The sequence below is a fragment of the Aspergillus brasiliensis genome (assembly GCF_001889945.1).
Source record: "Aspergillus brasiliensis CBS 101740 unplaced genomic scaffold ASPBRscaffold_4, whole genome shotgun sequence".
NCBI classification, from domain to species: domain Eukaryota; kingdom Fungi; phylum Ascomycota; class Eurotiomycetes; order Eurotiales; family Aspergillaceae; genus Aspergillus; species Aspergillus brasiliensis.
Genome location: NW_027137445.1, coordinates 1,369,760 through 1,395,965, shown reverse-complemented (window position 1 = coordinate 1,395,965; position 26,206 = coordinate 1,369,760). Strand labels below are relative to the sequence as shown.

Here is a 26,206-nt window from a genome sequence, read left to right as displayed (position 1 = left end):
CAAGATGGAGTATTTATTGTTACATAGTGCTTAGTTAGACCATCAGCCGAGAATAAATACATTTTACATCATGAAATATGCTCATCTTGCGATTCTTGGTCCGGACCACTGACACGAGCGGTCAGGTCATGATGACAGCGTAGCTCAGCTCGGCTGACATCAATGCCCCTATTCCTCCCGCTCACATACTATATCAACATCAATCTGCTTTTGTTAATCTAGACATCCGGATTCTATCTTAATCATCCAATGTATCTCCGCAAAGAATAACACCTATGAAACAGACCAAGCAAGCAACTAACAATACTCTATATGCCTCCCAAATTTGCTGTCTGTCCTTAATCAAAGATGCGGAACCCCACCACTGGCCAGAAGCAAGTTCACAATACTAATGATACCTTCGCCTAGGATCAGGCCCGAGGCAAGAACCACAACGGATGAAGAGGCGGAATCCGCTTCCTTAGCAGCTGCCTGCTGTTGTCGTTGATGGTGGTGTCCGGATGAGGAGCCCGCACGGCCTTCGGCCGTCCATGAGTCGGATAGATTTGATTGAATGTCGTCGGTGCTCGGGTCTGGCCCGCCGGCGGCGACTTTGCTGGAATGTCGCGGGGCCCACCACCAGGCGATTAGACCACCGATGGCACGGGCTAATGTGAAGGATGGAACGTTGAAAATTCCCACCGCTACGGCAATGCCGCCGGGAATAAAATCTTTCCAGGGAGCGGAGACATCTCTGCGGCCGCCGTTGGCGATCGGAGATGAGGCGAAAATGCGGAGGATGGTGATGGCTACAAAGATGATTCCGGCGACAAGAGATGCTTGCCATGCCATTGGAGGGAGGCCTTGACCGGTGACGAGCCGGGCCGTGAAGATCCAGACGTACGCGGTGGGGGTCTGAAACATGGGACCGGGGACTTCATATACGTTCACGTACATTTTGTACACGGCGGTGGAAAGCACAGCGCCGACAAGACTGCCGATCATTTGGCCGTAAAATTGGGCCTTCGGGCTGGCACCGAGGAGATGGCCGGTTTTGAGATCCTGCATCATGTCTCCGGCTTGGAGGGCACCGGACTCGGATACGGCGCCGGCGAGGAGGTTGGTGACCAGAGCGGTGCGGCGGGAGAAGTGAGAGGCAGGGGTAGCCAGGGAGAAGAGCAACTGGGTTAGTTTGCTGATTCCAGAGACGGGGTTCAAGTCTGTTTCGCCGAGGGCACGGACGCCCATGATGGAAAGGAGGACTGCTAGCAGGGTGGCGAGACTAGATAGCAGTGGGGACATTATGTCGCCGAACACGAAATGCATGCAAACGACGTTGAGGATCAAAGTTAGTGGGAGGAGGATGATGACTGTGCGGTTGGATATAAGCTGGGACGGAGGCGCATCTTCATCCGCGTCGTCGACCACGCTCTGTCTCCCAATAGAAGGGACGGGATGGCTCGGCACAGAAGACTCCTCCGTGATGGGACTCAGGGCGGAATAGGAGATGTACGAGTGATGATTAGAAGATGTTGATCCTCCAGATAGAACCCGCCGTCCAGCGCGGCTGTGGAGGAGCCTGTCTTTCATGTTCGCAGCACGGGGTATGAGAGGCCTCACGACCAGCCAGCCGAGACTAACAAGAGAGTCGGCAAGCATGATGGCCAGTGAGATCCAAACGATCCAAGCCTTACTTCCATCTTCCCAGCTGTCCACAGGCCCTGGAGCCCATCCGCGGGCCTTTGCAAGCGGCGAAAGAACCCCCCAACCCAAGAAAGCACCGAAGAGCATATGCATACAGGTCGAGGGTCCCATGATAATACCCTGGCCAACATACGCAGGAGACGGGTTAAGGGTCCAGAGCCAGTTTTTGGCGAGATAGAGTCCCAGGATAGGAATATCGCGGACTTGGGGGACGAAATAGGAGAAAAGGGTCTATCCAGATTGTCAGTTGGTGCTCCAGGGTTCCCAGACAACGAGCCTTACATAAATGCCAGACACCGCGAAGGCGCCCACCAGGAGACGCATCTTGGATCTCCAGTCCTCCTGATCATTGTTCACATCGCCAGAGCTGGCGTTCTTCAGTAGGACGCCAGTTTCCTCGGGCCCATGCGCCAAAGACAACGTGTGGGATCTCTCCTCACGCCGTATAACACCCTCGACGTCATCCACCCGTGTTTTCGACTTCTCGTCGCCCTGACCACTTCCGTGCAGCACCCTCAGCATCAGCGCTGAGGCCGTCCCGCTCGGGAACTTCAACTTTTCCCGAACGATCACTTCCTTCCTCAGTGGGACGGCGAAAACGACGCCAAACAGACAGACTCCCAAGCTCCAGAGCACGAGCTTCCAAAAGTTCAGCTTCAAAGGTCCGCCTTCACCGGTGCCACCATCCCCCGACGGGCCGTCTTCGCCATCTTTGATCAGAAACTCCAATGCTGGGATGACCCCGACAAACCCACAGCCCAACGGCATGGTCCCCACGGCCCCTGCTACTGTTTGTATGAGGACGTTCTCGATCGGCGTGAACGGGTACGACAGGTATTTGGAGAAGACCTTGAAGACGGAGAAGCCGATCAGGGCAGACGGCATGGCCATAGTGCTGATCCATCCTGTCTGCAGTCCAAAGTATGTATTAGAGAAGGTAATCAGCGCGCCGATAAGTAGGCCGACAAGCAATGATCGCGAGGTGAAGCTTTGCGGGGAGGTTGCGGAGGAGCGGGAATCATCGGTGTAGGCTGTCCGGTCACCAAAGTCGACCGAGGATGTTAGCGGGGAGCCATCTCGGACTGCCCCATCCTCTTGACGGTCGCTGTTGGAGGCATTGCCTGCCATGGTGATGGCTTGATAGTTCATCGGGTGCCGTCGCGGTTCAGGTGAGTCGAGCCAGCAAGAGATGGCGGCTCTCCTGTCAACTGAAAGGAGGGAAAGGCGGGTCAACAAGCCATCACGTAAGGGACGGAGAGGAAGGCGGGGAGATAAGAGGCCGGCGAAGATGGCTGGGGAATAGATTGAGGCGATCGATAGCGCGATGGAGAAGCATCGCAGCTCATCCGATGATTAGTTGAGGATTCGCCATCGTTGCAGGCACGATAGCAGCAGCTGACTCAGCCTGCGATAAGAAGCAACCAAACAACAAAGAGAGCCTCACGAACGACTCAATACATTTATGCTATTGGTCTTCCAACATAATGGGAATGGGAATCATGGTATCCTTTCTATTTATCCCAATTATGTTACTACATTCATAAACTCCCCCACCATCCACTTCTCCACCGTCTCCTTCAACTTCCGCTCATAGTTGATCAATGTCTTTTGCGTGGCCCACGCAATATGAGGTGTAAGAACCAGGTTCAAATCCTCGGTCCCTGGACCTAGCAGAGCACAGTTCTCCAGTCCGGCAGGTTCCTTCTCGAACACATCAGTTGCAGCACCAGTGATGCGGTTTTCCTGCAATGCTCGGACAAGTGCCTCTTCATCCACCACTCCTCCCCTCGAAACATTGACCAAGACCGCATGGGGCGACATGGCTTCGAATTCAGCAGTCGATAGCAGATTCCGCGTCGAAGGAGCTAGGGGAACTGCAATGAAAATCACCGTGCTCTGCTTAATCACCTCGTCGAAGGAAACCCTCTCTTGACCGTCCTGAGCAGCATGATTAGGTGTGCTAGCATCACCGAGTGCTTTGCGCCCTGCGACAATAACCTTCATTCCTAGCCCTCGGGCTAATTGGGCGATCCGCTTCCCTGAATTTGAGTCAGCCAAGTCTAAATCCAAGCGAATGACAAAACCATGGATCGCGCGAAGCACGTACCGACAGCGCCATTTCCGATAATTCCGGCCACCTCCTCCTGGCAGGTCAGGGGCTGCGTCCCATCATGATTCACACAATCGAAGACGAGGGTCTTTTTCCGGGTCCATTCGCCCGCCCGGGTCAACGTGTGTGCGCGCAGGACTCTGCGGCGTACAGAAAAGTGAAGTCCAATTGCATGCTCGGAGACGGCCTCGGTGTTTGCGGCGGGACAGTTGCTCACAGTGATGCCTCTCTTTCTGCATGCTTCGAGGTCCACGCAGTCGCTGCCTGCGGCAACTATCACAATCAATTTCAAATATGGGGTCACTTCGGGAGATAGTGCCTCTGCGTCGATTTTCAGCGCCGACAGAACTAAGATAGAGGCATCGTGTATCCGTGCATGAAGTTCGGAGAGCGAGGTCAGTCCGTAAATAGTCGTGGTGTGAGTATAAGGCGCGGGTAGTTCGAACTTGGGGATTCTGATAAAATCACCCTGCAGGGCCACGATGTGGTGATCCGTGGGAGACGAGGGAGGTGCCATGATGAGTTGCAGAATTCACGGGGATTTAGAAAAGAAAAGTAGACCAAGTCAAGAAATTTATCGCGACCAGCAACTCAGTTATATGCCGTCCCGGCGTTGCGTACAAACCGCACGCCTTGTCTTTGACAGCGACCCACTGCAACTCCAAGCGATAAGCAGCTCCAACGCTCGGATCTCAGCCGAACATCCCCCGCAATTACTCCCATAGTGACAAAGTGACTAGCTTAGTGGCAAGTTATTTCTCTTCCCTATTAGAATATGCAGAATACAAGACTTCTATTAACTCTTCTTGTTAATATCAATAGACAAATCATATCTAGACTGCTCCATAGCGATCCTGAAAGCTACAGCACCGCTTCCGGCCGAGGCTCGCGAAGGAACCCTTTAAAGTATTTGGTCACCCCAGCCACGTCGTCGAGCTCTCCAATCCATCCGATATACTGATCGGGCCGCAAAGCAACCATGGCACCCTTCGACCGGTCCACTCCCCAAATGTCATAGGCATTGCCTTTGCACTGTTCGTCCCAGAAGCACTCACTGTCACTCCAGACCTTGGTGTAGTCCCAGCCAGTGATCTCGTCGAACTGACGCAGAATTGGAGGGAAGTCACTCAGCTCGACCTCTTCCAACGGGGCACTGTGAATTGCCTTGACTTCGATGACAGAGTCGAGCTTCTGCTTGGGAGACGTGAAGCGTTTCTGAAGTGCTGACAACCCACCATTGAGAGCCAATATGCGGCTCTTCTGGCCTTCCAGCCGGCAGTCTCCGATCAGAAGCAGTATACGGAAACGGCCATCACTCTTCAGGAGCCGTGAAGTCCACCATGGCTGACCATCTGCTTGCTTGCAAATAAGTGCCACGGGAAACCTTTCTCCTGCAATCAAGTGTTTGGCCGCTGTTGTACTGTCTTTGTGTACTATGGGGCTCGCCTTGTAGAACGATACATGACCCTCGGCGAACAGCTCGTTTTCGCTGAAAACATCCCGCATGGCCTGGAGGTCCTCGGGGTTTCCTTCCGGATCGCTTTCAAGTCCTATCTGCTGTTGCTTCTTCTTCTGCTTCAGGAAGAAAGCAGCCCATTTCTTGTCGAACTCAAGAAGCATTTTGGCGAGCTGATGTCGCTCTAACTTGTAGGTGTCGAGGATTGAAGGGGAGGCCACCCCCTTCACAACCAGCGCCAGTTTCCAACCGAGGTTGAAGCCATCCTGGATGCTCATATTCATTCCCAGTCCAATTTTAGGGCTGTGAGTGTGGACTGCATCACCGACGAGATACATACGCCCTTTGTTGACGGCGGGCGCGAGTCTCCGACCGACCTAAGTATACATTAACCAGCCATCACTAAGGGATCTACAGGGAAAGCAGAGGGGGTATATACCTGATATGCAGCCCACCAGTGACATATCTTGAAGTCGAAATAGAAGGGCGACATGATGCGTTTCACTCTTTCGCGGAGCATGTCCAGAGTCACTGCCGACCGATCGAAAGAGGGCGTTATCTCATCTTCCTCTTGCAACGGAACGTAGAAGCGCACTACATTGCCTTCTCTCGTGATGACAAGCAGATGTCCGTGCGGGCTGTCAATCGAAGACGGCCAGCGAATGTCCGCTGTTGTTCGACGTTAGCAAGTCTTCCTTTTCCATCTCAGGTATTAAACTTACGGAAATCCGTGATTGGGACCACATCCATCACCCCCCTAGAGCATGCATGTTAGCTACGGACGATCAAACAATGGTATAGTAGGGTTTACCATATATGATCCGTGTGAGATCCCTCGAAAGGGATTCCCAACTGTTTCCTTGTCCAGCTGTGCGCCCCATCGCAGCCAATGAGATACTTGGCCCGAACCGTCTCGATTGTCCCAACCTCGTGCTTGCGTTTTGGGGTAAGGTCCTCCAGGTCATCTCGGGCTGGCTGGTAGGGCGTAATCCCCGGATTGGGGATCGGGGTTGCTTCTTCCTCACTCAAAGTCCTCAACTTGACCGTGATGGGGTACGCCTGGGGATCATTCTCGAGACTCTCGTCATACCTCAATGAGTCTCCCATGACTCCTCTTTCTACGTCGATACTGGAAGCATCCCGGATAACGTCGAGGAAGAATCGTTCGATGCGGCCCTGAGACAACAAGGCCATGCGATACGGCGAGGAATCCCCGATTGTGCTTCGGAGTTGTCCAGCTCGTTTCAAGCCCCCTTTTCCGTCCGGTCTCTGACATCCTTGATCAATTACCGGTCTTACTAAAGGGTCATCAGACGGCCTACCCAGTACATCAGAGTGGCTCCGTGGTATCCTTCCTGCAGGACCCGGTGGGCGAACCCCATACTATCAAATAGTTCGAGCGTTCGGCTTCTCAGGCCATCTGCATGACCTCGAAACACTTTCGTGCTGCGCTTATCGATGATGCGAGCATTGATACCATACTGCGCCATCCAGTAAGCAATAGCGAGTCCTGATGGGCCCGCGCCGATGATGAGGCTGCATCTTGGTCAGTCGTAGTAGTTGAGGGATGGAGCAGGAAGACTTGCACATCGGTTGTAGATTCGATTGAGACTGTCATGATGGGGGGCCGATAGAAGCGACGAGGATCCTCGAATTGGTTATAGTGTTCCGATGATTTTGGGTCGGAGGTGGCAGTCATCTGGCCTCTTATACTGCAGTGAGACTGCAGTATGCAGCATCCCGGTCTAGCTGTCCCTCATACGTGGTAGTCAACACGGCCAATCCTTCGACTTCGCCGGATTGTCTCCACCACGCGGCTCGGAGAATTCATACGTGAGCGCTAATAGGCAGCATGATTTACTGTATCTCCGATTATCGCATGGTTGCTTTGCTTCTTCGTTTCCTCTATCGCTTCTATGCTCTCCAACAGGGTAAATCGTGGCTGGCAGAGGCAACAACTTGACACACCACACATGACAGAGCCTCTTGTGCCATGTATCCTGAGATGCTGCTCTTGAATGGCGTTACTGTCGCAAGCCAAGCTTGCTAGGCAGGGACAGACGAGAGCTGTTCCCTTGGCGATCTGTTGAAGAGGCTTGAGGCCCTTGGTCATGTTTGTGACGGGATATTCGGAAGAGCCGGGACTGTCGCTGCAGTCACTATAGGCCGCTCGACATGTTGATCAGCAATGCAATCGATTCTATCTGATCATAGCTCACTACAGCTTGCTTTCCCTCCGACGACCGAGAAATTAACGTTCTGTGACGCCGGTGCAACTGCGCTGTAGGCGAAGTCCGGACCAACAATCGCGTTGCAACCCCGCGCTCGTTCATGCACCTCTCACAGTGTCAGCCATGCACCGCTGGAACGATTATCCCTATTTCTACTGGCCTTGCACTTATATTTGTGGCATATCATAAACCAGGATGGTGAACACTTCGAGTCAAGGGTTTCCAGCCAGGGCGGTTGAGGGCCGTACATTTTCAACCGCGATGGCAGGCATTTCAACGTAAGAGCAGGGATAGTCCCGTCTGACTTAGGTCTTTCTGGGTCAATTTTTCTTCTTGTCTTTCTCCGATTCTGAGGTAAGCTGATTCTGATGTGGCTAAAGCGCCGACAGGGTCTACGAATACTGGGAAGATAGGAGACCCGGCATCTACCCCTGCGTGCCGAATGGTCCTTGCCATCCCTTCACAGACCTCCTGGGCAGCGCGAAGCACGATCCAGACTAGATGGGGGCACTTCACGTTCCACAAAAAACCAAGGCTAGAGAGGCTTGTGTGGAAGCTATCTCCGCGCTGTCTAGTCCTCCGGGGCCCCAGGCAGAACTGACTTGACCCTTTGTGATGTGGACGATCCATTCCGACGCGCCCACAAACTCCCGTCGCATTCCACAACAATGAACATCAAGGAAGATCAGGAAAGTAACATGTCTAGGAGCCGTGGATCCTTTCTCCGCCCGTGATATAAATCATGGCTTGATCCGTTGGAAGCAATTGTGCTTATTCTTCCTTCCCGTCATCCACAACCGGCATCCACTAAACCGCATAATCCTCGCCATGCATTTCTCCAGCGTAAGTAGAGCTTATCCCTACGTCCACACCATCAGGTTAACTTGGAACACCAGCTCCTCGTCGCCTCGGCCCTCTGCCTGACCCCAGCCGTGTACGGCTACGGCGTGGCCCAAGTCACCGTCAAAGCCCACGAGGCCTGCGACCGCGGCGCTCCCCCGAATGACAAGTTGGTGGGAGATTCCCAAACCACATACGCCACCGAAGATACTTGCGAGAAGGCCAGGGTCCAGCATGATCTGTCAATCGATGCCTACTCGGTGACCCTTAAGGATGTCACTAAGGATACTTCCAAGCGATGCCATGCTCTGGGTATCTATGCGAATGACGAGTGCATTGGCGTGCCAAACGCAGTGGTTCCATTCTACCCGGGACAGGATGACGCCGAGAGCGGCTGCTTCCCCGATGACCCATTCGACCAATACGTGTACGTCAGGCTACTGTGTGATGGGGGTGACGGTGACAAGGACGATAAGGATGGCAAGGACGACAAGAAGGATGTGAAACAGCACAGTCCTGCTGAGGATCTTGCTAAGGACCCTACCAACGATACCCCCGACAGTGGCGCCGGCAATCTGCTCGGCGGACTTGGTATTGGTCTGTAGGCTGGTCAAGATGCGAGCGGAGCGGGATAACCCTGAGCTGAGCATGTTAGGAGCTGATTGTGCGGACAACCAACAAAGTCTAGAAAAACAATGAAGTCTACTCTGATCCAGAGATTTACAAACCCTCATATTTGTGCATACCAAGGTAGAGAATATGACACCAACACTAAATTGCCCGTGAGGACTAGTACTACCATAAGTCAACTCGATTCCAGAGGACCAGATGTGTAACCGTAGCACGACCATAAACAAACCTCCACCGTTGGTGAACAACTACATAAAGTGCAGATCTGTAGATCTTTCGCCCCAAGAACCCAATAAGAATTGACTCTGAGTCCCTCAGAACAAAGGAATGCGGATACAACATCCAGCCATCCACAAGTGCTCATTGACATGTCCCACATCCACGCCCAGGAATGTTGGATTGCTAGCCACTCCGGGCGCCATTGTACCTTCCAGCTACGTACATGCATACTTGTAGGACCTCGTATTCTTCGCGCGTCGACATGTGTAGACGTGTAAATCAGCGGCTGGGGAAGAGTAGAGATGGAGAGGATATAAGGACATAGATAGCTCGGATTGATTGAAAGTATCATTCAACTTCAATTCAATCCAATTCACTCCAAGAAAGCAGCTACATCCCAACTCATCACTCATAACTTACTACTTACTATTGAAGTGAACCTATACTCTACTCAACAAGACCGAACAAGGAATTGAACCAACCATGCGCCACCAACTCCTCACGCCCCTCACCATCTCCCTCCTTTGCACCACAACAACAGCAGCCTCCACCATCGCCAACATCCACCCAGCCTTTCACGATACCTGTCCCCCTTCATCACCACTATCACCATCGTTACACGCACCACACAACCCTTCCCCCATCCTCCAACTCCACGAAGGAACATGCCACCCCATCCCGATAACCTCAACGCACGTATCCTTTGACACCCAAATCCAGCAATTCCAATCCCCTAGTCCTAATGGCGAGGATAACAACAACAACAGAAACAATGTGGAAGGAGGAGGAGAAGAAGGAGGTTTACCACAACACTGCAACGTAACCATGCACGAACAGCCCGGGTGTGTGGATGATCCGTTCCTTGCCTCGACTGTGCAGTCGGAGGAGTTTGGACGCTGGGTTGGGAGTGAGTGTGCGGAGCATCATCATCAACGCCCTCGTTATCCTCCTGTACGGCATGGGTATCGTCGTGGTGGGGATGAGGATGTCGATGGGAATGGGAAGGGGAATGTGTGGGTGTTGTTGGAGTGTGGAGATCGCTCTGACATTTCTGGTTCTGGTTCTGATTCTGCTTCTGGGGATGGGAATGGGGACAAGGGTAAGGGTGGGAATGTTCACGGTGGCATGGAAGTTGATGGTGAGCAACAAGGTCTTGAAGAAGGTGGTGCTTATTATGGTGATGATGGTGTCCCGACACAGCAGCAGCAGCAGCAGCAAGAGGAGGATAACGTGGGAGCTGTTGCACATGGTGGCATCGTCAAGTCCACCCCTAGTGTCAGTCTGAATGGGACAACAACTGCAAAGAATAGCGTGTCGCCCAGTTCTTCTTCGGTGCATGCTGCGATGAGTCAGACCGCTCAGCAGAGTGTTAGCACGTCGCCTGTCTCTTCGGTACATTCCCCGTTGAATCAGACTGTAACAAGGATTAATAGCACGTCTACGGGTTCGTCTTCAGTGCATGCTCCGCTGAACCAGACGGTGTCGTGGAAGTTGATGCCTCGCAGGCGGAGGGGAAGGTTCTCATTCTATTGAGTCAATATGAAGGAATTGGGGTCATGTTTCATGAATAATGCGATAATATGTCCGTTATGCTTAGTTGATTAGCAATTACAGAATGAATTGAACGATATACATGCTATAAAGACTGGACTAGCCGGTGGATATCAATCAACAGTGTATGCACACCTTATAGTGTCGGTACGCAATAATATTACAAGAACTTGTTCATAGAGTCGTACTACAGCCTGCAAACTAAAAGCCGAAGCTGTCAAGTAACGAGTTGGCGTCCGGCTCCTGGAATGTCGTTGGAGGCGGCTTTGGTTTCGGCGCTGCCGCAGCTTGGATACTTTGCTGCAAACTCTCGCGAATCGGCAGATCTGCAACAACCAGACTGCTTCGTCGCCGCAGCATCTTGCGATAATCCACTCCGTCTTGCAAGTCGAATGGCCCTTCCTTGGCCGGTTGTGGTGAAGGGGGTCCTCCCAGGAACTCCCAGTGACGTACCAGGTCTAGGGCCAGGAGATCGCACCCCATGCGATCGTACAGACGAGCATTGCGGATGACAAAACTCCACTCGGATTGCGCGGATACTTTAGATGCTCCTTTCAGCGTCTGCAAGGTCTTTTCACGAAGTTGCTTGTACAGGACGACCAATGCAGGGTCGTTGGAGAGATACGACTTGGCTTGCAAGGGTATCATCCCTGGGCTGCCTGGAGACGCGGGCGTCTCGGGGATAAGTGACTCAACCGGAGACTAGACAGAACATTAGTATTCAGTAACTCACAGCAACTGTGATACTCACAATCAGCGATCGTACTGCCATTCCGCGACGACCCAGCATCCAAAAAGCCCACGATGCCATCCACCGGTTTCCATCAGTAGCAGCCTCGGGCAGCACTCGTTCTTCCAGAATTTCCTTCAACACTGGACCGTCATCTCCTTCGTAGGCACGCGTGATGGCAATGGCAAGCTGGAGATCGCCGACTTGGTTCAGGCACACAAGAGCGGCGTCGCGCAAATGGTCCGCAAGGAGGAAGAAGGTGGCGGCATATTCTATACTACCGTGTTAGTCAAAGTTCCGGATGCAGTTCTACAATACGCACCAAATCTTCGCTTTCCAAGCAGAGCATATGCGTTCTTCAATGCCGACGTTTTCCACCGCTCTTCCTGAAAGTTGTTGGCAAGCAGTCGTTGTGTTGCACCTTGTTCACGATGCCAATGCGCCATCCTCCAGAGACCCTGAAGGACGTTTTTCTTCCTCAAGGCGATATAGTACAACGAACAGTCGATGGGGTTCTTCTCGTCCGATTTAGTATACTCGTTCCGAGCAACCACTTCCAGTTGCGCTCGCTGATACCTGTTAGCACGTTTTGATCTCCACACAAAAGGGGCATTCCTTACCACGGCCGTAGGATTAGACAGCCACATAAACATCCCACTCTCCCTGGCCGCTTTCCATGTCATCTTTCCACCGAACTGCCTCAATGCAAGGTCGACTAAGATATCCTGACTGCCGCTATGGAACGCCCACACAATCTCTCGCCAGGAAACCGTGTCTTTGTTCGCCACCCCTTGGGACCTGCGCAGCATATGCTGTCGGAAGAAGAGGAGATATCGCGCAGCATTGTCATCCATTGAGCGGCGATGCTTCTCCACAGTTGCGACACACTCAATCGTGTCCACCAAGCGGAATTGCTCTTGGCTGGAAAGCTGGGGCAGGGCAAAACGTGCCAAATTCTCGTTGAGCACCAGAGCCGTATCCTCATCCACTACCATTGACTCTTCATCCATGGAAAGGTCTGCATATGAGGGGTCTATTCCTTTGGAGGTGGCTCGTTGGGGTGTCTGAATGGTTAGCTGTGTAATCTCATGGCTGTCATCTAGGTGCTTACATCATGTTCAAGGTAGAAGTTCTCCAAAGGCATGTCCAGAAAGCCATCGATGTCATCACCCTCCGTGTAGAACTTGAGTATGCGATTAAGTTTCAGCAGGACAGCGTGTACCAGATTGTTTTTGCCGCTCAGAATGCACTGCGCCAGGAACTGCGGGTGAAAAACGGGTAGCGGTCCATTCAGCCGGCTCACCACCTCGAAGAGATCGACGGTAGAAGATCCGCGAACTGGTATGCGTAACTGAGATACAAGATGATCGGAACTTTCGATTTCGTTTCCATAGACGAAGAGTTGGTTTCCAGCCCCAATAGCAAGACAGCCATTGCTAAGCCAACAAGAATCCCCGATCGGGTGAGGTGTAAGGTCGCGAATCCAGATCTCGCGGATTTGAGTCCACGAGGGGCGGGAGTCAAGGTAATCGTATCGGAGTTGGGATAACAGAATGACCTTATGAGGAAATCCAACCGCTAGGATAGACTGCATGTCCGGCGTCGACGTCCAATCTAGGTCGCGGATGATGTCGCCTTGAGAGAAATGTTCCTCATACTCCAGCTGTGCATCGTTCATATCCCATATCGTCAAATGTGTGCGGTCTTCATCCACAAGGGCTGCTTTCTTGATGGAGCTCCCACTAGCAAGGGACGGGCTCTTGATTCCCGTCTCTACGGTCGAAGTCAAGAGCCATTCAACGCGACTCTTCTCTCTGTCAATCTTGGCCGTCCAGGTACGGACAATGCCAGTCTTGGTGTACGAAAGTGCTATATCCGGCGAAAAGAGGTCGAAGAACCCGGACATCTCGGCTTTGCGGCCGGCTGGGTCGACAGGCAAGATGTAAGCCATGTCCTCGTCCAATCCTAGATGAAATGTACAAAACTTCCGCAGCTGACACTGGGTCCCATCAGTCGCTCCGTTCGTTTGCTTCGAACTCGGCAGTCTAAACTCCCAGGCGATCCCATCCATGCTCGCTCCAATGGTTGCTACATAGACGACCCCGTTCTTCTCTGCCGTAGGGATGGGCAAGACACAAAGCGGTTTGCTTGATAATTCAAAGGTTGTGGCTGCCAGCTTTTTGGCATGGAATGGACGGATATCCCAGAAAGATATTCCGTTGTGATGAAGATTGACCAGAAAGTCGCCGTCTTCTAGCACACAACTGCGATGTATGTGTTCGTCGGAGAACAGTTCGCTCTGGCGAAGAAGCGCCGTACCACTCTCTCGCTGCTTTTGCCTCCAAATTAACGCCTTGTTATCATCCGTGCGCGAGGCAAGCGTGTGACCAATGGCATTACGAACGATCTTCTTGATGGGACCATTGTGTCCGGTCCATGACGCCTTCATGGACACCCGATTTTTGCGCGGGGCAGGATCGAAAAGCACATCCACCTGGGAATCGAACCACTCAATCCGGCCGTCAAAGTGATGCACTAGAATGCTGATGGAGTCGCCCGGCTCTGCACCCTGGAATGCATGCAGCTGCGCATAGTCTTCTTCCGGGGAGACACCGGGCATGAATGCGAAGTCAAGGCCTTCGACATGTAGGATATTGAACATGTGCATTTCGGATTTGGCCTTGGACCCAACGTCTTCCAAGGCCCACGCTGACATATGCCCCTGACCATCGATCACGACACAGACTTCGGGGCTCTTATTCGCCACTTCGATTATATGCTCCAGAGTGTGATTGTCCTTGTTTCCGGTACTTCTCTGCACAGCTCGCTCAGTCGCCATACAAAAGTCCCGACTGTCCACGATGAAGCCATATCGGCGGGTTGAATCGCTCTTCTCCGTCGCATGCCTCGGCTGAACAGAGGCGGCCATATCAATCTGCGCCCATAGTTGCAGGGCGGTTGGCGCATGGTGATCCACGGTTGCCCATACCCGAATCTTATTGTCGGCGCATACGGTATAGAATACATTGTCCATAGATTGCTCTCGGTGGTACGGTCTCCGCCAATGTATCCCGGTAATGACTGTAGGGTGGGGCAGATATGACACCTCGAAGCGAATGTCCGTCCCGAATGCGAGTCGGCGCCATACTTTGACCATGCGGTCGTAATGTCCCGTGGTGACAAGGAGAGTAGCGTCGGGTGAGAAGCGCGCGAATTTGACCGGAGAAGCCAGCTTCTGCTTCCATACTTGGCGCGGGGTATCGTTCAAGAACCAGAGAGTGAGGTGAGAGTTGCCGAGAAGCAGCTCCTCGGAGGAGCCCCATGACAGGGTACGAATAGGCTCATCGTCGTTCTCGCTGCGAAAGGTTTGGACTAGCGACCACTACCCCATAGATCCATCAGCATGCGCTTCCCGTGTAGCGTGCATCTCTCCACGTCATTGACCACGGACCTTCAAGGTTTCATGCTGGATGCCATACGGTTGATAGATAAACACGTCGGGTCCACCGCATACGGCGATCTTCCCGGAGAGTTCATCGATTGTGACAGCTTCCAGGGCGTCGGTGTCGTCGACATAGATGGTTTGTAGGAGCTTGTGCGGACCGCCGAGGATAACCAGTGCATGGCCGGATATGTACACCTGCAGGGAGACAAGTGCGCAGAAAGCGCGGAATCAGCCACATGGACGCTTATTCAACACCAGGGGAGCTAGAGAAGTTCTTGTGGAGAGCTTACCACAATGCGAAGGCCATCCCACAGCGCGGTGCTGTAAGCCTGGAGCTTCGTTGGGGGCCTCCCCGGCAGTACCGCTCGCATGGAGGCGGTGGTAGTTTGAGGTCAGATGGTGTGAATGCGCGGGGATGCGCTCGCGATGGCGCTACACCATTGCCAGTGCGCTGTTATAGGAGCAGATACTGGTTTAGAAACTGAGCAATGTGACGGGAGTTTTGGAAGAAAGGAAGCAAGTATAGAGCTGTATGCGGGTGGAGGGGACAGCTCACCTCGAAGATGCAAGAGGCCAAGAGCACCTCGATCGTCGGCCCCGTGATCCACACCGCCCAGGCTTTCCCATTACTTGAAGCATAGTTACATTGTAGCTCCATTGAGGACAATTTTTTGATCCTTGGTCCATTCATGAATAACTCATTCTCTATAGATTATAGGATTATCTGTGTCTATTGGCCTCGCGAAGAGATCGAGACTGCTGCCATGGGAGCAAGGATTTTTTTTTTTTTAATTACTACGGAGTAGCCCACTATATAACTGCGTTCCCGATTATTCTGTTATGATTCCTTATCGTACAAGTGACGAACTACTCCTCCTTCGGGCCTTGCAAGTTCAAGTTCTTATTATTACACTTGATGCTCTTCTGTTACACTTTGCAAGGGGATCACTCGATTTCAAGACTAGTGCGATTCTCAAGTGCAGTAAAGCAGACTTGCATATGCCCAGTGTCTCGGTCGTTGTTGATGAAGCTAGTATACACCAATTCTGCAGCTACTCAAATGCAAGACTGCTCTGATACACTATCATCGGTACAGAGTAGTAGATAGACTAGCATGCGGAGATGAGCCAGTTCTGCAGACTGGCAAAGAACTTCTGGTCAAGGGAGATGGCCTCCATGCATTCGGGTTATGTGTTGCTTTGCTTCAGATTTGCTTTTTCTTCCTTGGGCGTAAGCCCCTGTCACATTGATTTGTCCGAATGTGACTCAAAGTAAAATCTCATTCGATTCCCGTTAAATTCAATCACCATCTGGAAACATATCTCCAGTCCTTAAATATAGCCATGGTATTCGACCATGTTGCCGAGCGAAAACAGGAACAGAAGGCCGCTGCTTGGTTAAACCTCTGGTTGAGCCGGAGCCCCGAAATCTTATCGATCCAGCTCGCCAAGAAGCACCGACCTGGGAAAGCTATCTCTGCGTGTTTATGGAAAGCTGGTGCTTTCAATATATGCTATCGCGTCCGATACGACGATGGGTCAGATGTCATTGTTCGTTTCGCTGCTCTGGGAAGGACCATTCTCCGCAGAGAGAAAGTCCAGATTGAAGTTGCGACAATGAACTACATCCACAAGACCACATCGATCCCCCTTCCTGAAGTGTTTGGCTCGGGGGTTTGCTGGGCAGGCCCCTATATCGTTATGTCATTTCTCAAAGGTGTGCCATTGTCGCAGATCCTAAAAGACCCTTCTTCAGAAGGAAGACCAGTATTAAATCCGCAAATAAGCGACCGGAGCTTGAAGCGGGCGTATCGTGAGATGGCCAGGGTTGTTATAGAGTTATCCAAATTGGAACTTGATTCTATTGGTGCACTCGAAGAAAAGGAAGGAAGTTTCTCCATTGCCAGGCGATGTCTAACCTTCAACATGAATGAGTTGATGGTGTCTGCGAATATGCCAGAGGAGGTTTTTCCCTCTCACATATTCAGATCAGCCACGGACTACTTTCAAGCGCTTGCGATGCAGCAACTCCTCCATCTCCGCTTACAGCAACACGATGCCATCAACAGCGAGGAGATTGCCGGAGGAAGTTCACTGCTCGGTACCTGTTTCTAAACATCACAAAGAAACTCTGTGGTGAAAACGCTGACGGGCCGTTTCGGCTATATTGTGACGACTTTCGACCTTCCAACGTCCTTGTAGACCTTGATGTGTTTCGTGTCTCAGGAGTCATTGATTGGGAGTTTACATATGCTGCGCCTGCTGAATTCACCTGGGTAGCTCCATGGTGGCTCCTGTTGCAAAGCCCGGAGGATTGGGAAGATGATCTTGACCAGTTCATCAGTCGCTATATGCCTAAGCTTCATGTCTTTCTGGAAGCTTTAAGCGATCATGAGACCGAATTGATTGAACATCAGCTCCTCTCTGAGTCACAGCGCCTATCTCCACGGATGGAGGATTCCATGCAGACTGGATTGTTTTGGGTCTGCTTAGCAGCAAGATATAGCTCTATGTTTGATGAGATCTATTGGACATTCATCGATCATCGGTATTATGGGGCCTTTACATCTCTCGAGGACCGTATGCAACTCTTGGACCAAGAACAACAGCAGGAATTGGACGAACTTGTGATGCTCAAGACCGGCCAGTTCAACATGGACGATCAAGGCTTCGACGATCACTATCCAATCGACGTGCTACTAGAACTATGATTAAGGTTCCCATCCTGTTGTTTTGTCCAAGCAATGATGCTGTCTGCACATTGTAACTCCTTGTGATTTTACGAGGCCTAGTAGCATACAGTCTTCTGTCAAACAAGCAGTAAGCCGTTAAGCATTGACAGGTTTCTCATTGCAAACCCGCCGCAGCCCTCCAGTATCCCTATTTTCTTCCTGACCATAAGTAATCAACAGGCTCGTGAGAGCTTCGCCTCCAATCTCAGTCACTGAAATAATTCAAAAGCCCGTAAGTAGCAAATGCCCATTCGGATACTAAAGGAGCAGTAAGTACCTTACAACTTGATTCTGGCAATCTTACCACAATCAGTTGTCATAAACATGAACCGAATTCTGCGATTGAGCTTCATCAAAATTCCCGACGCATTTTCTTCAACAAGTGACAAGAAAGAGTGTTGCTAGGTGAGATTGACGATGGCTGGGATTGAGTATGCCGTAGGCGAAGATACCATAGCGCTGCTCAGAAGCACAACTGCAATCAGATGCAACATCCGATACATAGGGCGGACTACTAATTAGCAAATTGAATCAATGAAAAGTAATTGTTCGCTATCAAGTTTATTTGTCACTCAAATTGTATATTGTTCATTTATCCAAGCCGACAAAAGCTAATCCACACAATATCGTGCCATGCAAAAAAGGGTATCTATCATAACCTTCGCCCCAAAAAAGCTGCCCCATCCAAAACCCCAAAATAGACAAAAGGAACCAGAACAGAAAATGTACAGAAAGTCCTATACAGGTATATCTCGGAAGCTTTTCACGTCCGCCGGCCAGATGACCTTCTACCATCAGAAGGCGACGCCGGTTCCTCATCCACAAATCGGACGCTAGTGCCCAGGGCGCTCGCTCGTCCAGTACGGCGTCTAGTCGACTCGGTTGGTGGAAATCCTGCGCGCAAAAGTCGACTGGCAAATGGAGTGTGCAAGGGTGTCGCCGGAGTAGTAGAAACTTGCGCCATGGCCCGCGCTCTGGCGGCTCGTTTGGACGGTGATGTGAGGAAGTTGGGTGTTGCTAGCGGGGTAGTTGAAGGCAATTGAATTTGGCTGTTCGCTGCCACAGCCAGTCCATTGGTTTTGAATGGAGTCGTGGTTTGATACCAGGGATCGAAGATGCGCCGGTTCGGCTCGGCTTCGAAGGTCGTCGTCGCTCCATCATAATTTCGTGTCGGACTTATCAATGGCCCTGGTAGATCTCGGGACTCGAATTTCACTCGGGCTTTCTCCAGCCAGCTTCGGAACATGCTTCGACAATGTTTCCTCAGGTTTCGCTCCCTCATCGCGTCCGCGGTCTCGGAGAAGCTCTGGACTTGGAAAACACGGAAGCTGAGCTTCCGCAGCTGGATATTGGCCTGGCCAAGGACATGCTCCCGATTCACATTGTTCGCTTGTTGCTCCTGCCGCTGATACACAAGCAGGGCCTCAACCCAGCGCGTCAATTGTTCGCCCACAATCTGGCGCGCATAGTGATCGTCAGCCGCGTCGCAGTCCTGGAGACGGTTGAAGGTTTTGTCTTGCCATCGGGGTACAAGCTCGGATGCCATTGTCAAGCAGTGCTGCCGTGAGAACTGCAGGGCCTGCTGTTCTAGACCTGCCATATGGAGGGACCTAGAGTGCCAATGCGATAAAACTTTCGAGGCCAGATTGATCTTGATCTTCCTCCGAGTCTGGATGTACGCTTGTTGCCGACGCTTCTTGGCAGATTCAACTGTCGCGACACGCCATTTCTTGGTGAATTTGGTAGCTAGGAAGTAGTACCTGGCGTTGTCAGCCCATGCCTCTATCTTGACCACATGCTGATATTTCGAGCGCCAGGCCACAAGCGATTCCTGCGCTAAGCGTGGAGCGTAAAACTCGGAAGCGACAACCTCCCTCTCGCGTTGCAACGATAGCTGATCCCGCCAGCGTTCCAGCTTGGATCGGAGCAAGTCTTCGTTTCGTTGCTCCTCGAAGACCTCTGCGCGGTCGAGCAATTCAGCATAAGTCCTCCGGACGTTAGTCACAAAGACTGAGAAGACTTCCCGCTTGATGCGCTGCTCCCTAATTCGCTGCATGAGACGGTATCTCTCTGCTAGAATCCATTTATACATTGCTTCGAGCTTGATCCGTTCCTCAATCCGCGCGTAGAGAGCCTGACAGCGAAGCAAGTCGTTCCACGTTGTCCATGCATTGCGCATGATCCGTTGCCGATCCATCTCCCTTGCTTGCTTCAGCATTTGAGCGCGATGCACCCACTGCGAATACGCCGCTTGAAGTATATGTGTGTCCACCATCTTGGTGACACGGTTAGCAACCGGGGCTAGATGAGCTTGAGCCCTCCATTCTATCAACTTTTCCTCCAGAAGCTTCCGGCGCTCCGTTGATGCTACTTGTTGCTCCCTCGCAACGACACCTTCAGTCCTTTCATGCCATATTTGCATAACGGATCCCATAGCATACTGTTTATTTCGGACATCAATCTCCTGAATGCACTCCCGGTTGGTTCGGAACTTGCGCAGCCAGTACAACAAGGAGCGTCTCTTGAGGCAATAATCGTACCACTGAGGGGCGCGCTGTTCACAGAAGCTCCAGAACCACTGCCAATAAAATCTGTGTTTCGACTTTTCACTACTAAGAACAACCGCCTTCTCTTCCGCCTGTTTGACCTCCTTGGTCCTTTTCAGCCAGGCAGCAAAAGGCTTTCGCATAGCGAAGCGTTCGGCTTTCATCTCATTGACTGCGGTAATCTCGCGCCAAGCATGGAAATACTTGACGCTAAGAATATGTCGCCGAGCTGCAGATGTCCGGTCGAGTTCCTCTGCAGTGAGTTGCGCCCAGTGAGAGAACGCCTTGGTAAGGAGGTAGAGATCCCGAGCCCGTCCCGCGCGCTCTTCGAGATGCTTGAAAAATCTCTTCGTCCGCTCTGCCTGACGTCTGTCGCGAATAATAGCATGCCATGTTTGAAAAGCCTGCCGAAGCAAGGTGTTCCGATCTCGATTCACGGCAACTATTTCCATATTATGGTGGCTCTGCCTGACTTGTATAGCCCTCTTAACCCACTGCGTGAGAAGTCGACGGTTGATAGCCCGTTGGCGGTACATATTGAAGGTCGATGCATCTCGCAGCAGATCCGAAAGCGATGGCCTGTATAGCATTTCCAGCGGCATCTCTGGCCGTTCAACGTGATTGCTGCTGTCGTCACTGGAGGACACTGACGATGATTGCTCTCCCTCGTCATCGGAGCCATTTGAGGACATTTTTGAGCGCCGAGCTCGTGAGGCTTCGGCTATTCTCTCTGAGCGATCACGGTCTACGGCAGACCGGGCATATAGACCGTTGGGGAGAGGCTTCTCGTCAGCCACCGGCGGCTGGGCAGACGAGGATTGCGCAGCCAGAAAGTCCATCCGACTCATGAGCCGGCGACCCACATCAAGAAACTGCGCAATCAACTGAGTTCTGTCGGGGGACTCCGCTTCCTGAGGGGCCACCGCACGCTTCGGGGATGGCGACGGCTTCGCAAATGGGTACTCGGGCTTTCCGACTTGTAATCGCGACATGGACGACCGTGAGCTCGGACGATTGATGAAGCTTCGTTGAGTGGGATCATCGCCAACATCGTACATGGAATTGAAGGATGCTCGCCGTCGTAGAGGTGTCGGTGGTTGTTGCTGTGGCTGCGGCTGCGTCGAGTCCTCCCGGGAGTCACGTATCCTCCGCCTAGGCCTGCTTTCGATGGAGGGCACACTATCCGGGTATGTCTCGTCATAGGTATCATCCTCGCCGCCGAATTCGATGACGATTCCCATTCGTTCAAGCAGGTTCTCGAATTTGTCGAAGAGCGACTCTCCTACGGCATGTTTGCTTCCCATTTTGAGCAAGAAGCGCATACAGGCATAGCCTGGATCCGCATCGACGCCATGTTCGGCGATAACCTCGTCGTAGGCCTTGAATAGCACACGGTATGGAAGGCGCTCGACTTCTGGGTCCCTTTCTGCACGGGTGATGACTTGGTAGAGGAGGCCGACATCTATGTTGAACAATAAGTAATTAGCGATCCGTAAACAAGACTATGAAGGAGCGTGGAGGAGGTCAACTAAATGCGACAGAGCATACCTTCGTCAGTAAGCGCCGGGTCTTCATGGGACAAAGGTCTTCGCTGAAGGGGAACGGGAGGCATCGAACTGTCCGCGAACTAAGGCGCGTTTTTCGCATATGGCTCATGGAGACGGAACAGGGAATCATTAAGCATCGCGGAACAGAGACACACACACGCACGCACGCACACGGTCGGGGGGTGGTGTTGCTAGGTGGGTTGGCAGAGGCCCACAGTGCTCCAGGCCGCGAAGTCAAGTTAGACCGCAAGAGAGATCCCCAAATGGACCGGTGGGACCCAATGGCACGGCCGGGCGACAAGGCATTGACTTTTTATCAGTCAAAAAGCCAAGTTGTTTTTGCTTTGCTTTTCGTGTCGCGCCGGCGATGGGAATGTGTCGGGTCATGTGATGGATTATGTAACGAACAGGTCCATCAGCCACGCTTTGGATGGACTGACAGAACAATCACTTGTAGTAGATAGTGAGTCTTTAAAGTCTCTGTGTGCCAAAGAGAACAAGCAGAATGCCGTCAACAAAGACAAGACCCATTGAGAAGTTTGCAAAGGCTGCCTCGAAGTGCTCGGTCGAGGTATGATATGCGATGAATCCCTGAATCTGCTCGCTCCCAGCTGACAGACAGGCTTTCAGGCCGCTGCATATGGCAAATGTGTTGTCGCTGACTATAATGCCGTGCAAAAAGACATGTGTGCCAAGGAATTCATGAAGCTCAAGGACTGCTTTTTGGTAGGAAGAAGACCGCATCTCCGGGCTTCACCTATAACACAGCTAATTCGATATTTGACAGGCGGCCTCGAAGAAAGTTTAATGGTGGATGACGGGTCACAGGAGAACTACATGGATTAGGCGCATTGGGCTGACTGGCTTTGACTACTAGCATGTATGGCGGTGTCTGTATATGAAAGGTCTCTACAGGGATATGTAAGAAAGTATCATGAACATGTGTAATTTTATTCCATCCAACAACTAAACATAAAGAAAAATGTCAAACATCGTAACCAGCGGGAATTGTATGGTCTAAGCTATCAACATCTTGCCTGTGAATCGATCAAACCTCTACAACTTGAGCAAACGCAACAGGAAGGTGGCCTTCTGTACTTCTTGCTCTTCCTGGATGATCATTCCCGGCTCCTCTCCGCTGGGCACCTTGCCGTCCACAAGCTCGTAGCGGTCGAGCGGTCTGCGCACAACCTTTTCGATGGCCTTGGCTTGCGTCTCGAACGCCTTGCTGATGCCCACGTCCTCGGGATCCGCCAGGACGGCATACTCCATCTTCACATCGTCGGTGGGGACAAGACCCGCCTTCTTACGAAGACGCTGCAGACGGTTGATGATCTCACGACCCAACCCTTGCTCGGCCAACTCGGGGTACAGGTTGGCGTCCAGGATAGTCAGCAGGTCGTTGTCCGTGTTGGGCTCCATGTTCTCGGAAGCGGCGTCCTCCTTCATTCCACGCTTCACGACCAGGTCACCTTCAACAAGCTCAATGCCGTCAACAAGCATCTTCTTGTCGGCGACAAACTTCTTCACGTCCTCGCTGGTGAGAGAGGGCAAGGCCTTCTTGACCTTCTGGACCTCCTTCTTAAGCTTCTTGCCCAAAGTGGGCCAGTCGGCGGTCACACTGTACTGGACGTTATACTTCTCCTCGTCCGAGGACAGGACAAGCTCAAGAACGTTCAGCTCCTCGAGGATGTAGCCCTGCAGGGACTTCACATCGTCCAGGTACTGCTGGTCCTGGTGGATGACGACGAGAGTCTTCAGCGGCGTCTTCAGGCCAATGTTCCGACGTTCACGGGAGATACGAGCCATATCAATGACCTTCTGCATCCGGGCCACCCGCCTCTCGACGACTTCATCGAAAAGCTCTTCCCGAACCTCGGGAAAGGGAAGGAAGTGGACACTGCGGCTGTCCTCGCTACGGAGCGCCTCGGGAATGTGAGGGAGGAGCTTCAGGTAAATGGTATCGGTAAGGAAAGGAGTGAAGGGAGCCAGACCCCGAACCAGAGTGTACAGGACCTCGAAGAGGGTGTTCAGGGCATGCTGGGTATCGTCGACACCATTCTCACCCTTGAGGCGTCTGCGGTTGAAACGGATGTACCAGTTGGTGGTGTTGTCAATCAACTCAAGCAAGCGGGGAACGACCGTGTACAGGCGGTATCCGGCCATCTCCTCGTTGACAAACTTGAGAAGACTCTGGCAACTGGCCAGGATCCAGCGGTCCATGACGTTGGTGTTAGTAGCCTCCGCCTTGGGGTCGAAGGTGTAATCGAAGCCCTGGGTCTTCTTGAACAGAGCGGCCTGGCCTTCGAAGAACTTGTAGCTGTTCCAGAGGGGAAGGAGAACCTTGGCGACAATCTCCTTGACGCCCGACTCCTTGAACCGAAGGGGCTCGGCGCGCACAACAGGGGAGTTGATCAAGTAGAGGCGAAGAGCATCGGAACCGTAGCGCTCCATGACGAGGGAGGGGTCAGGGTAGTTCTTGAGTCTCTTGGACATCTTCTTTCCATCCTCAGCGAGGACAATACCGTTGACAACGCAGTTCTTGAACGGCAGCTTGCCGAAGAGGTGGGTACCAAGCACGGTCAGGGTGTAGAACCAACCACGAGTCTGGTCAAGACCCTCGGCAATGAAGTCACCGGGGAAGCTGTTCTCGAATTGTTCCTTGTTCTCGAAGGGGTAGTGCTGGGATGCGTAGGGCATGCTTCCAGACTCGAACCAGCAATCGAACACCTCGCTGACACGGCGGAGGACGCCCTTGCCCTGCTTGCTGGGGATGGTGATCTTGTCGACCTTGTCACGGTGCAGGTCGGTGAGTTCGCCTTCGTAACCACTAAGCTGCTTGAGTTCCTCGGCACTGCCAACGGCGACAACCTCCTTGAAGTCGTCGCTCACCCACAAGGGCAGAGGAGTACCCCAGAAGCGGTTTCTTGAGATGTTCCAGTCGCGGGCATTCTGGATCCAGCTGGAGAAACGTCTCTCCTTGACGAAGCTCGGCACCCAGTGGGAGTCGTCAATACCCTGGAGCATCTGGGGGATGATAGGTCCAATCTTGACGAACCAAGCCGGCACGGCCCGGTAAATCAAGGGAGTGTCGGAACGCCAGCAGAAGGGGTAGCTGTGAGTAATCTGGCTGTCGACAACCAGGCGTCCAGCAGCCTTCAGGTGCTTGATGATGCCCCTGTCGGCAGCCTTGACGTGTTGGCCCTCGAAGTCCCTCACTTCGGCGGTGTAGCAACCCTTTTCGTCAACAGGGTTGGGGGGGAGACGGGTCTCACTGATGACGCCGCCCTCCATACCAACTCTGTAATCGTCCTCACCAAAGGCAGGAGCCTGGTGGACAATACCAGTACCATCCTCAGCAGTAACGTACTCGGCGTTAAGAACCCGGAAACCGTGCTCCTTGAACTCTTCGTAGAAGTAATCGAAGAGGGGCTCATACTTCCAGTCCTTCATGGCAGCACCCTTGAGGCGATCGACGATCTTGAACTTGGCCTTCTTGGGGTCCTTGTACAGCGTCCGGAGGAGAGACTCGAGCAAAATGTAGTGCTTTCCGGAAGCCTCGTCGAGAATCTTGATGTATTCGTAGGTTGGGTTGACCGCAAGAGCAACGTTCGAGGGCAGGGTCCATGGCGTGGTCGTCCATGCAAGAAGGGAAGTCTCGGGGTCGTGGACGAGGGGGAATGTGACGACGACAGCAGGGTCTTGCACATCCTTGTAGTTCTGCTGGGCCTCGAAGTTACTGAGGGGGGTGTTGAGGGCGGTCGAGTAAGGCATCACGCGGTAGCCTCTGTAGACGAGGTCCTTGTCGAACAGTTGCTTGAAGACCCACCACACGGATTCCATGAAGCTCACGTTCATGGTCTATAGCGCCATGGTCAGCATATCCAGAGGACGAGGGGAGTATACTATAACGAGCCTGCCTACCTTGTAGTCATTGTCAAAGTCAATCCAACGACCCAGTCTCTCAATAGTTTCACGCCATTCCGAAGCGAATCTCATGACAATGGCTCTGCACTCCTCGTTGTACTTCTCAATACCAATTTTCTCGACGGCCTCGAGACCCGACATGCCCAGCTTCTTGTCGATCTCGTACTCGATCGGCACACCATGGGTATCCCAGCCAAAGCGACGCTCGACATAGTGACCCTTCATGGACCAATAACGGGGGATAATATCCTTGATGGTCGAGGCCAACAAGTGACCATAGTGAGGCAAACCGGTAGCGAACGGAGGGCCATCGTAGAAAGTGTATGGTTTACGACCTTCGGAGAGCTCAACCTGCCTCCGGAAGGCGTTGATCTCCCTCCACCTCTGGAGGATGGCCTCCTCCTCGCGGGGAAAATCAATGGACATGACGGGCGAGCGGGGAAGAAGGAGGAGAGGAGGGTGAGTGACAGGGAGGAAATCTGTCTACTTGCGATCTTCCAGCGAGGGATCCGCGGGGTAGATTTAAGCCCGAAGGTTTGCGCACAAGCGGCAGAATCGTT

At 52.5% G+C, this 26,206-nt stretch overlaps 11 protein-coding genes across 11 annotated transcripts; 4 read left to right on the top strand and 7 right to left on the bottom strand.

Moving 5' to 3' along the window:
- Positions 1–342: 342 nt before the first annotated feature.
- On the bottom strand, positions 343–2,811 carry ASPBRDRAFT_121985 (OPT family oligopeptide transporter; the record flags this gene model as incomplete). Its single annotated transcript, XM_067617480.1, has 2 exons — positions 343–1,914; positions 1,966–2,811. The coding sequence occupies 2 exons, from the start codon at positions 2,809–2,811 to the stop codon at positions 343–345; spliced, it is 2,418 nt and encodes an 805-aa protein (XP_067480795.1).
- A 373-nt stretch (positions 2,812–3,184) lies between these two features.
- ASPBRDRAFT_41231 (D-isomer specific 2-hydroxyacid dehydrogenase family protein) lies at positions 3,185–4,442 on the bottom strand. Its single transcript, XM_067624519.1, has 2 exons — positions 3,791–4,442; positions 3,185–3,722 (listed from the first exon to the last, which is right to left on the bottom strand). Exons 1-2 carry the CDS (start codon positions 4,308–4,310, stop codon positions 3,208–3,210), a joined length of 1,035 nt encoding a protein of 344 aa, XP_067480794.1. The 5' UTR covers positions 4,311–4,442; the 3' UTR covers positions 3,185–3,207.
- A 173-nt stretch (positions 4,443–4,615) lies between these two features.
- ASPBRDRAFT_41228 (putative phenol 2-monooxygenase) lies at positions 4,616–7,113 on the bottom strand. The gene is made up of 6 exons (XM_067624518.1): positions 6,836–7,113; positions 6,572–6,785; positions 6,061–6,518; positions 5,972–6,006; positions 5,689–5,918; positions 4,616–5,626 (listed from the first exon to the last, which is right to left on the bottom strand). The coding sequence occupies exons 1-6, from the start codon at positions 6,946–6,948 to the stop codon at positions 4,655–4,657; spliced, it is 2,022 nt and encodes a 673-aa protein (XP_067480793.1). The 5' UTR covers positions 6,949–7,113; the 3' UTR covers positions 4,616–4,654.
- On the bottom strand, positions 6,704–7,767 carry ASPBRDRAFT_41227 (uncharacterized protein). Its single transcript, XM_067624517.1, has one exon. It carries the CDS (start codon positions 7,360–7,362, stop codon positions 7,090–7,092), a length of 273 nt encoding a protein of 90 aa, XP_067480792.1. The 5' UTR covers positions 7,363–7,767; the 3' UTR covers positions 6,704–7,089.
- Positions 7,768–7,817: 50 nt separating this feature from the next.
- Positions 7,818–9,070, top strand: ccpA. Its single transcript, XM_067624516.1, has 2 exons — positions 7,818–8,323; positions 8,377–9,070. The coding sequence occupies exons 1-2, from the start codon at positions 8,309–8,311 to the stop codon at positions 8,923–8,925; spliced, it is 564 nt and encodes a 187-aa protein (XP_067480791.1). The 5' UTR covers positions 7,818–8,308; the 3' UTR covers positions 8,926–9,070.
- Positions 9,071–9,652: 582 nt separating this feature from the next.
- On the top strand, positions 9,653–10,702 carry ASPBRDRAFT_28765 (uncharacterized protein; the record flags this gene model as incomplete). Its single annotated transcript, XM_067622557.1, has 1 exon — positions 9,653–10,702. One exon carries the CDS (start codon positions 9,653–9,655, stop codon positions 10,700–10,702), a length of 1,050 nt encoding a protein of 349 aa, XP_067480790.1.
- An 18-nt stretch (positions 10,703–10,720) lies between these two features.
- ASPBRDRAFT_41224 (WD repeat protein) lies at positions 10,721–15,443 on the bottom strand. The gene is made up of 7 exons (XM_067624515.1): positions 15,186–15,443; positions 14,902–15,090; positions 12,562–14,832; positions 12,071–12,514; positions 11,773–12,019; positions 11,472–11,722; positions 10,721–11,422 (listed from the first exon to the last, which is right to left on the bottom strand). Exons 1-7 carry the CDS (start codon positions 15,264–15,266, stop codon positions 10,922–10,924), a joined length of 3,984 nt encoding a protein of 1,327 aa, XP_067480789.1. The 5' UTR covers positions 15,267–15,443; the 3' UTR covers positions 10,721–10,921.
- A 795-nt stretch (positions 15,444–16,238) lies between these two features.
- On the top strand, positions 16,239–17,724 carry ASPBRDRAFT_73900 (phosphotransferase family protein; the record flags this gene model as incomplete). Its single annotated transcript, XM_067629232.1, has 2 exons — positions 16,239–16,859; positions 16,964–17,724. The coding sequence occupies 2 exons, from the start codon at positions 16,239–16,241 to the stop codon at positions 17,603–17,605; spliced, it is 1,263 nt and encodes a 420-aa protein (XP_067480788.1). The 3' UTR covers positions 17,606–17,724.
- A 449-nt stretch (positions 17,725–18,173) lies between these two features.
- On the bottom strand, positions 18,174–22,067 carry ASPBRDRAFT_174286 (Sfi1 family protein). The gene is made up of 2 exons (XM_067619773.1): positions 21,721–22,067; positions 18,174–21,634 (listed from the first exon to the last, which is right to left on the bottom strand). Exons 1-2 carry the CDS (start codon positions 21,782–21,784, stop codon positions 18,390–18,392), a joined length of 3,309 nt encoding a protein of 1,102 aa, XP_067480787.1. The 5' UTR covers positions 21,785–22,067; the 3' UTR covers positions 18,174–18,389.
- Positions 22,068–22,224: 157 nt separating this feature from the next.
- Positions 22,225–22,527, top strand: ASPBRDRAFT_194478 (uncharacterized protein; the record flags this gene model as incomplete). The annotated part of the gene is made up of 3 exons (XM_067620756.1): positions 22,225–22,290; positions 22,350–22,445; positions 22,507–22,527. 3 exons carry the CDS (start codon positions 22,225–22,227, stop codon positions 22,525–22,527), a joined length of 183 nt encoding a protein of 60 aa, XP_067480786.1.
- On the bottom strand, positions 22,410–26,170 carry ASPBRDRAFT_73898 (isoleucine--tRNA ligase ILS1). Its single transcript, XM_067629231.1, has 3 exons — positions 25,644–26,170; positions 22,507–25,580; positions 22,410–22,445 (listed from the first exon to the last, which is right to left on the bottom strand). Exons 1-2 carry the CDS (start codon positions 26,070–26,072, stop codon positions 22,776–22,778), a joined length of 3,234 nt encoding a protein of 1,077 aa, XP_067480785.1. The 5' UTR covers positions 26,073–26,170; the 3' UTR covers positions 22,410–22,445; positions 22,507–22,775.
- Between the last annotated feature and the right edge of the window lie 36 nt (positions 26,171–26,206).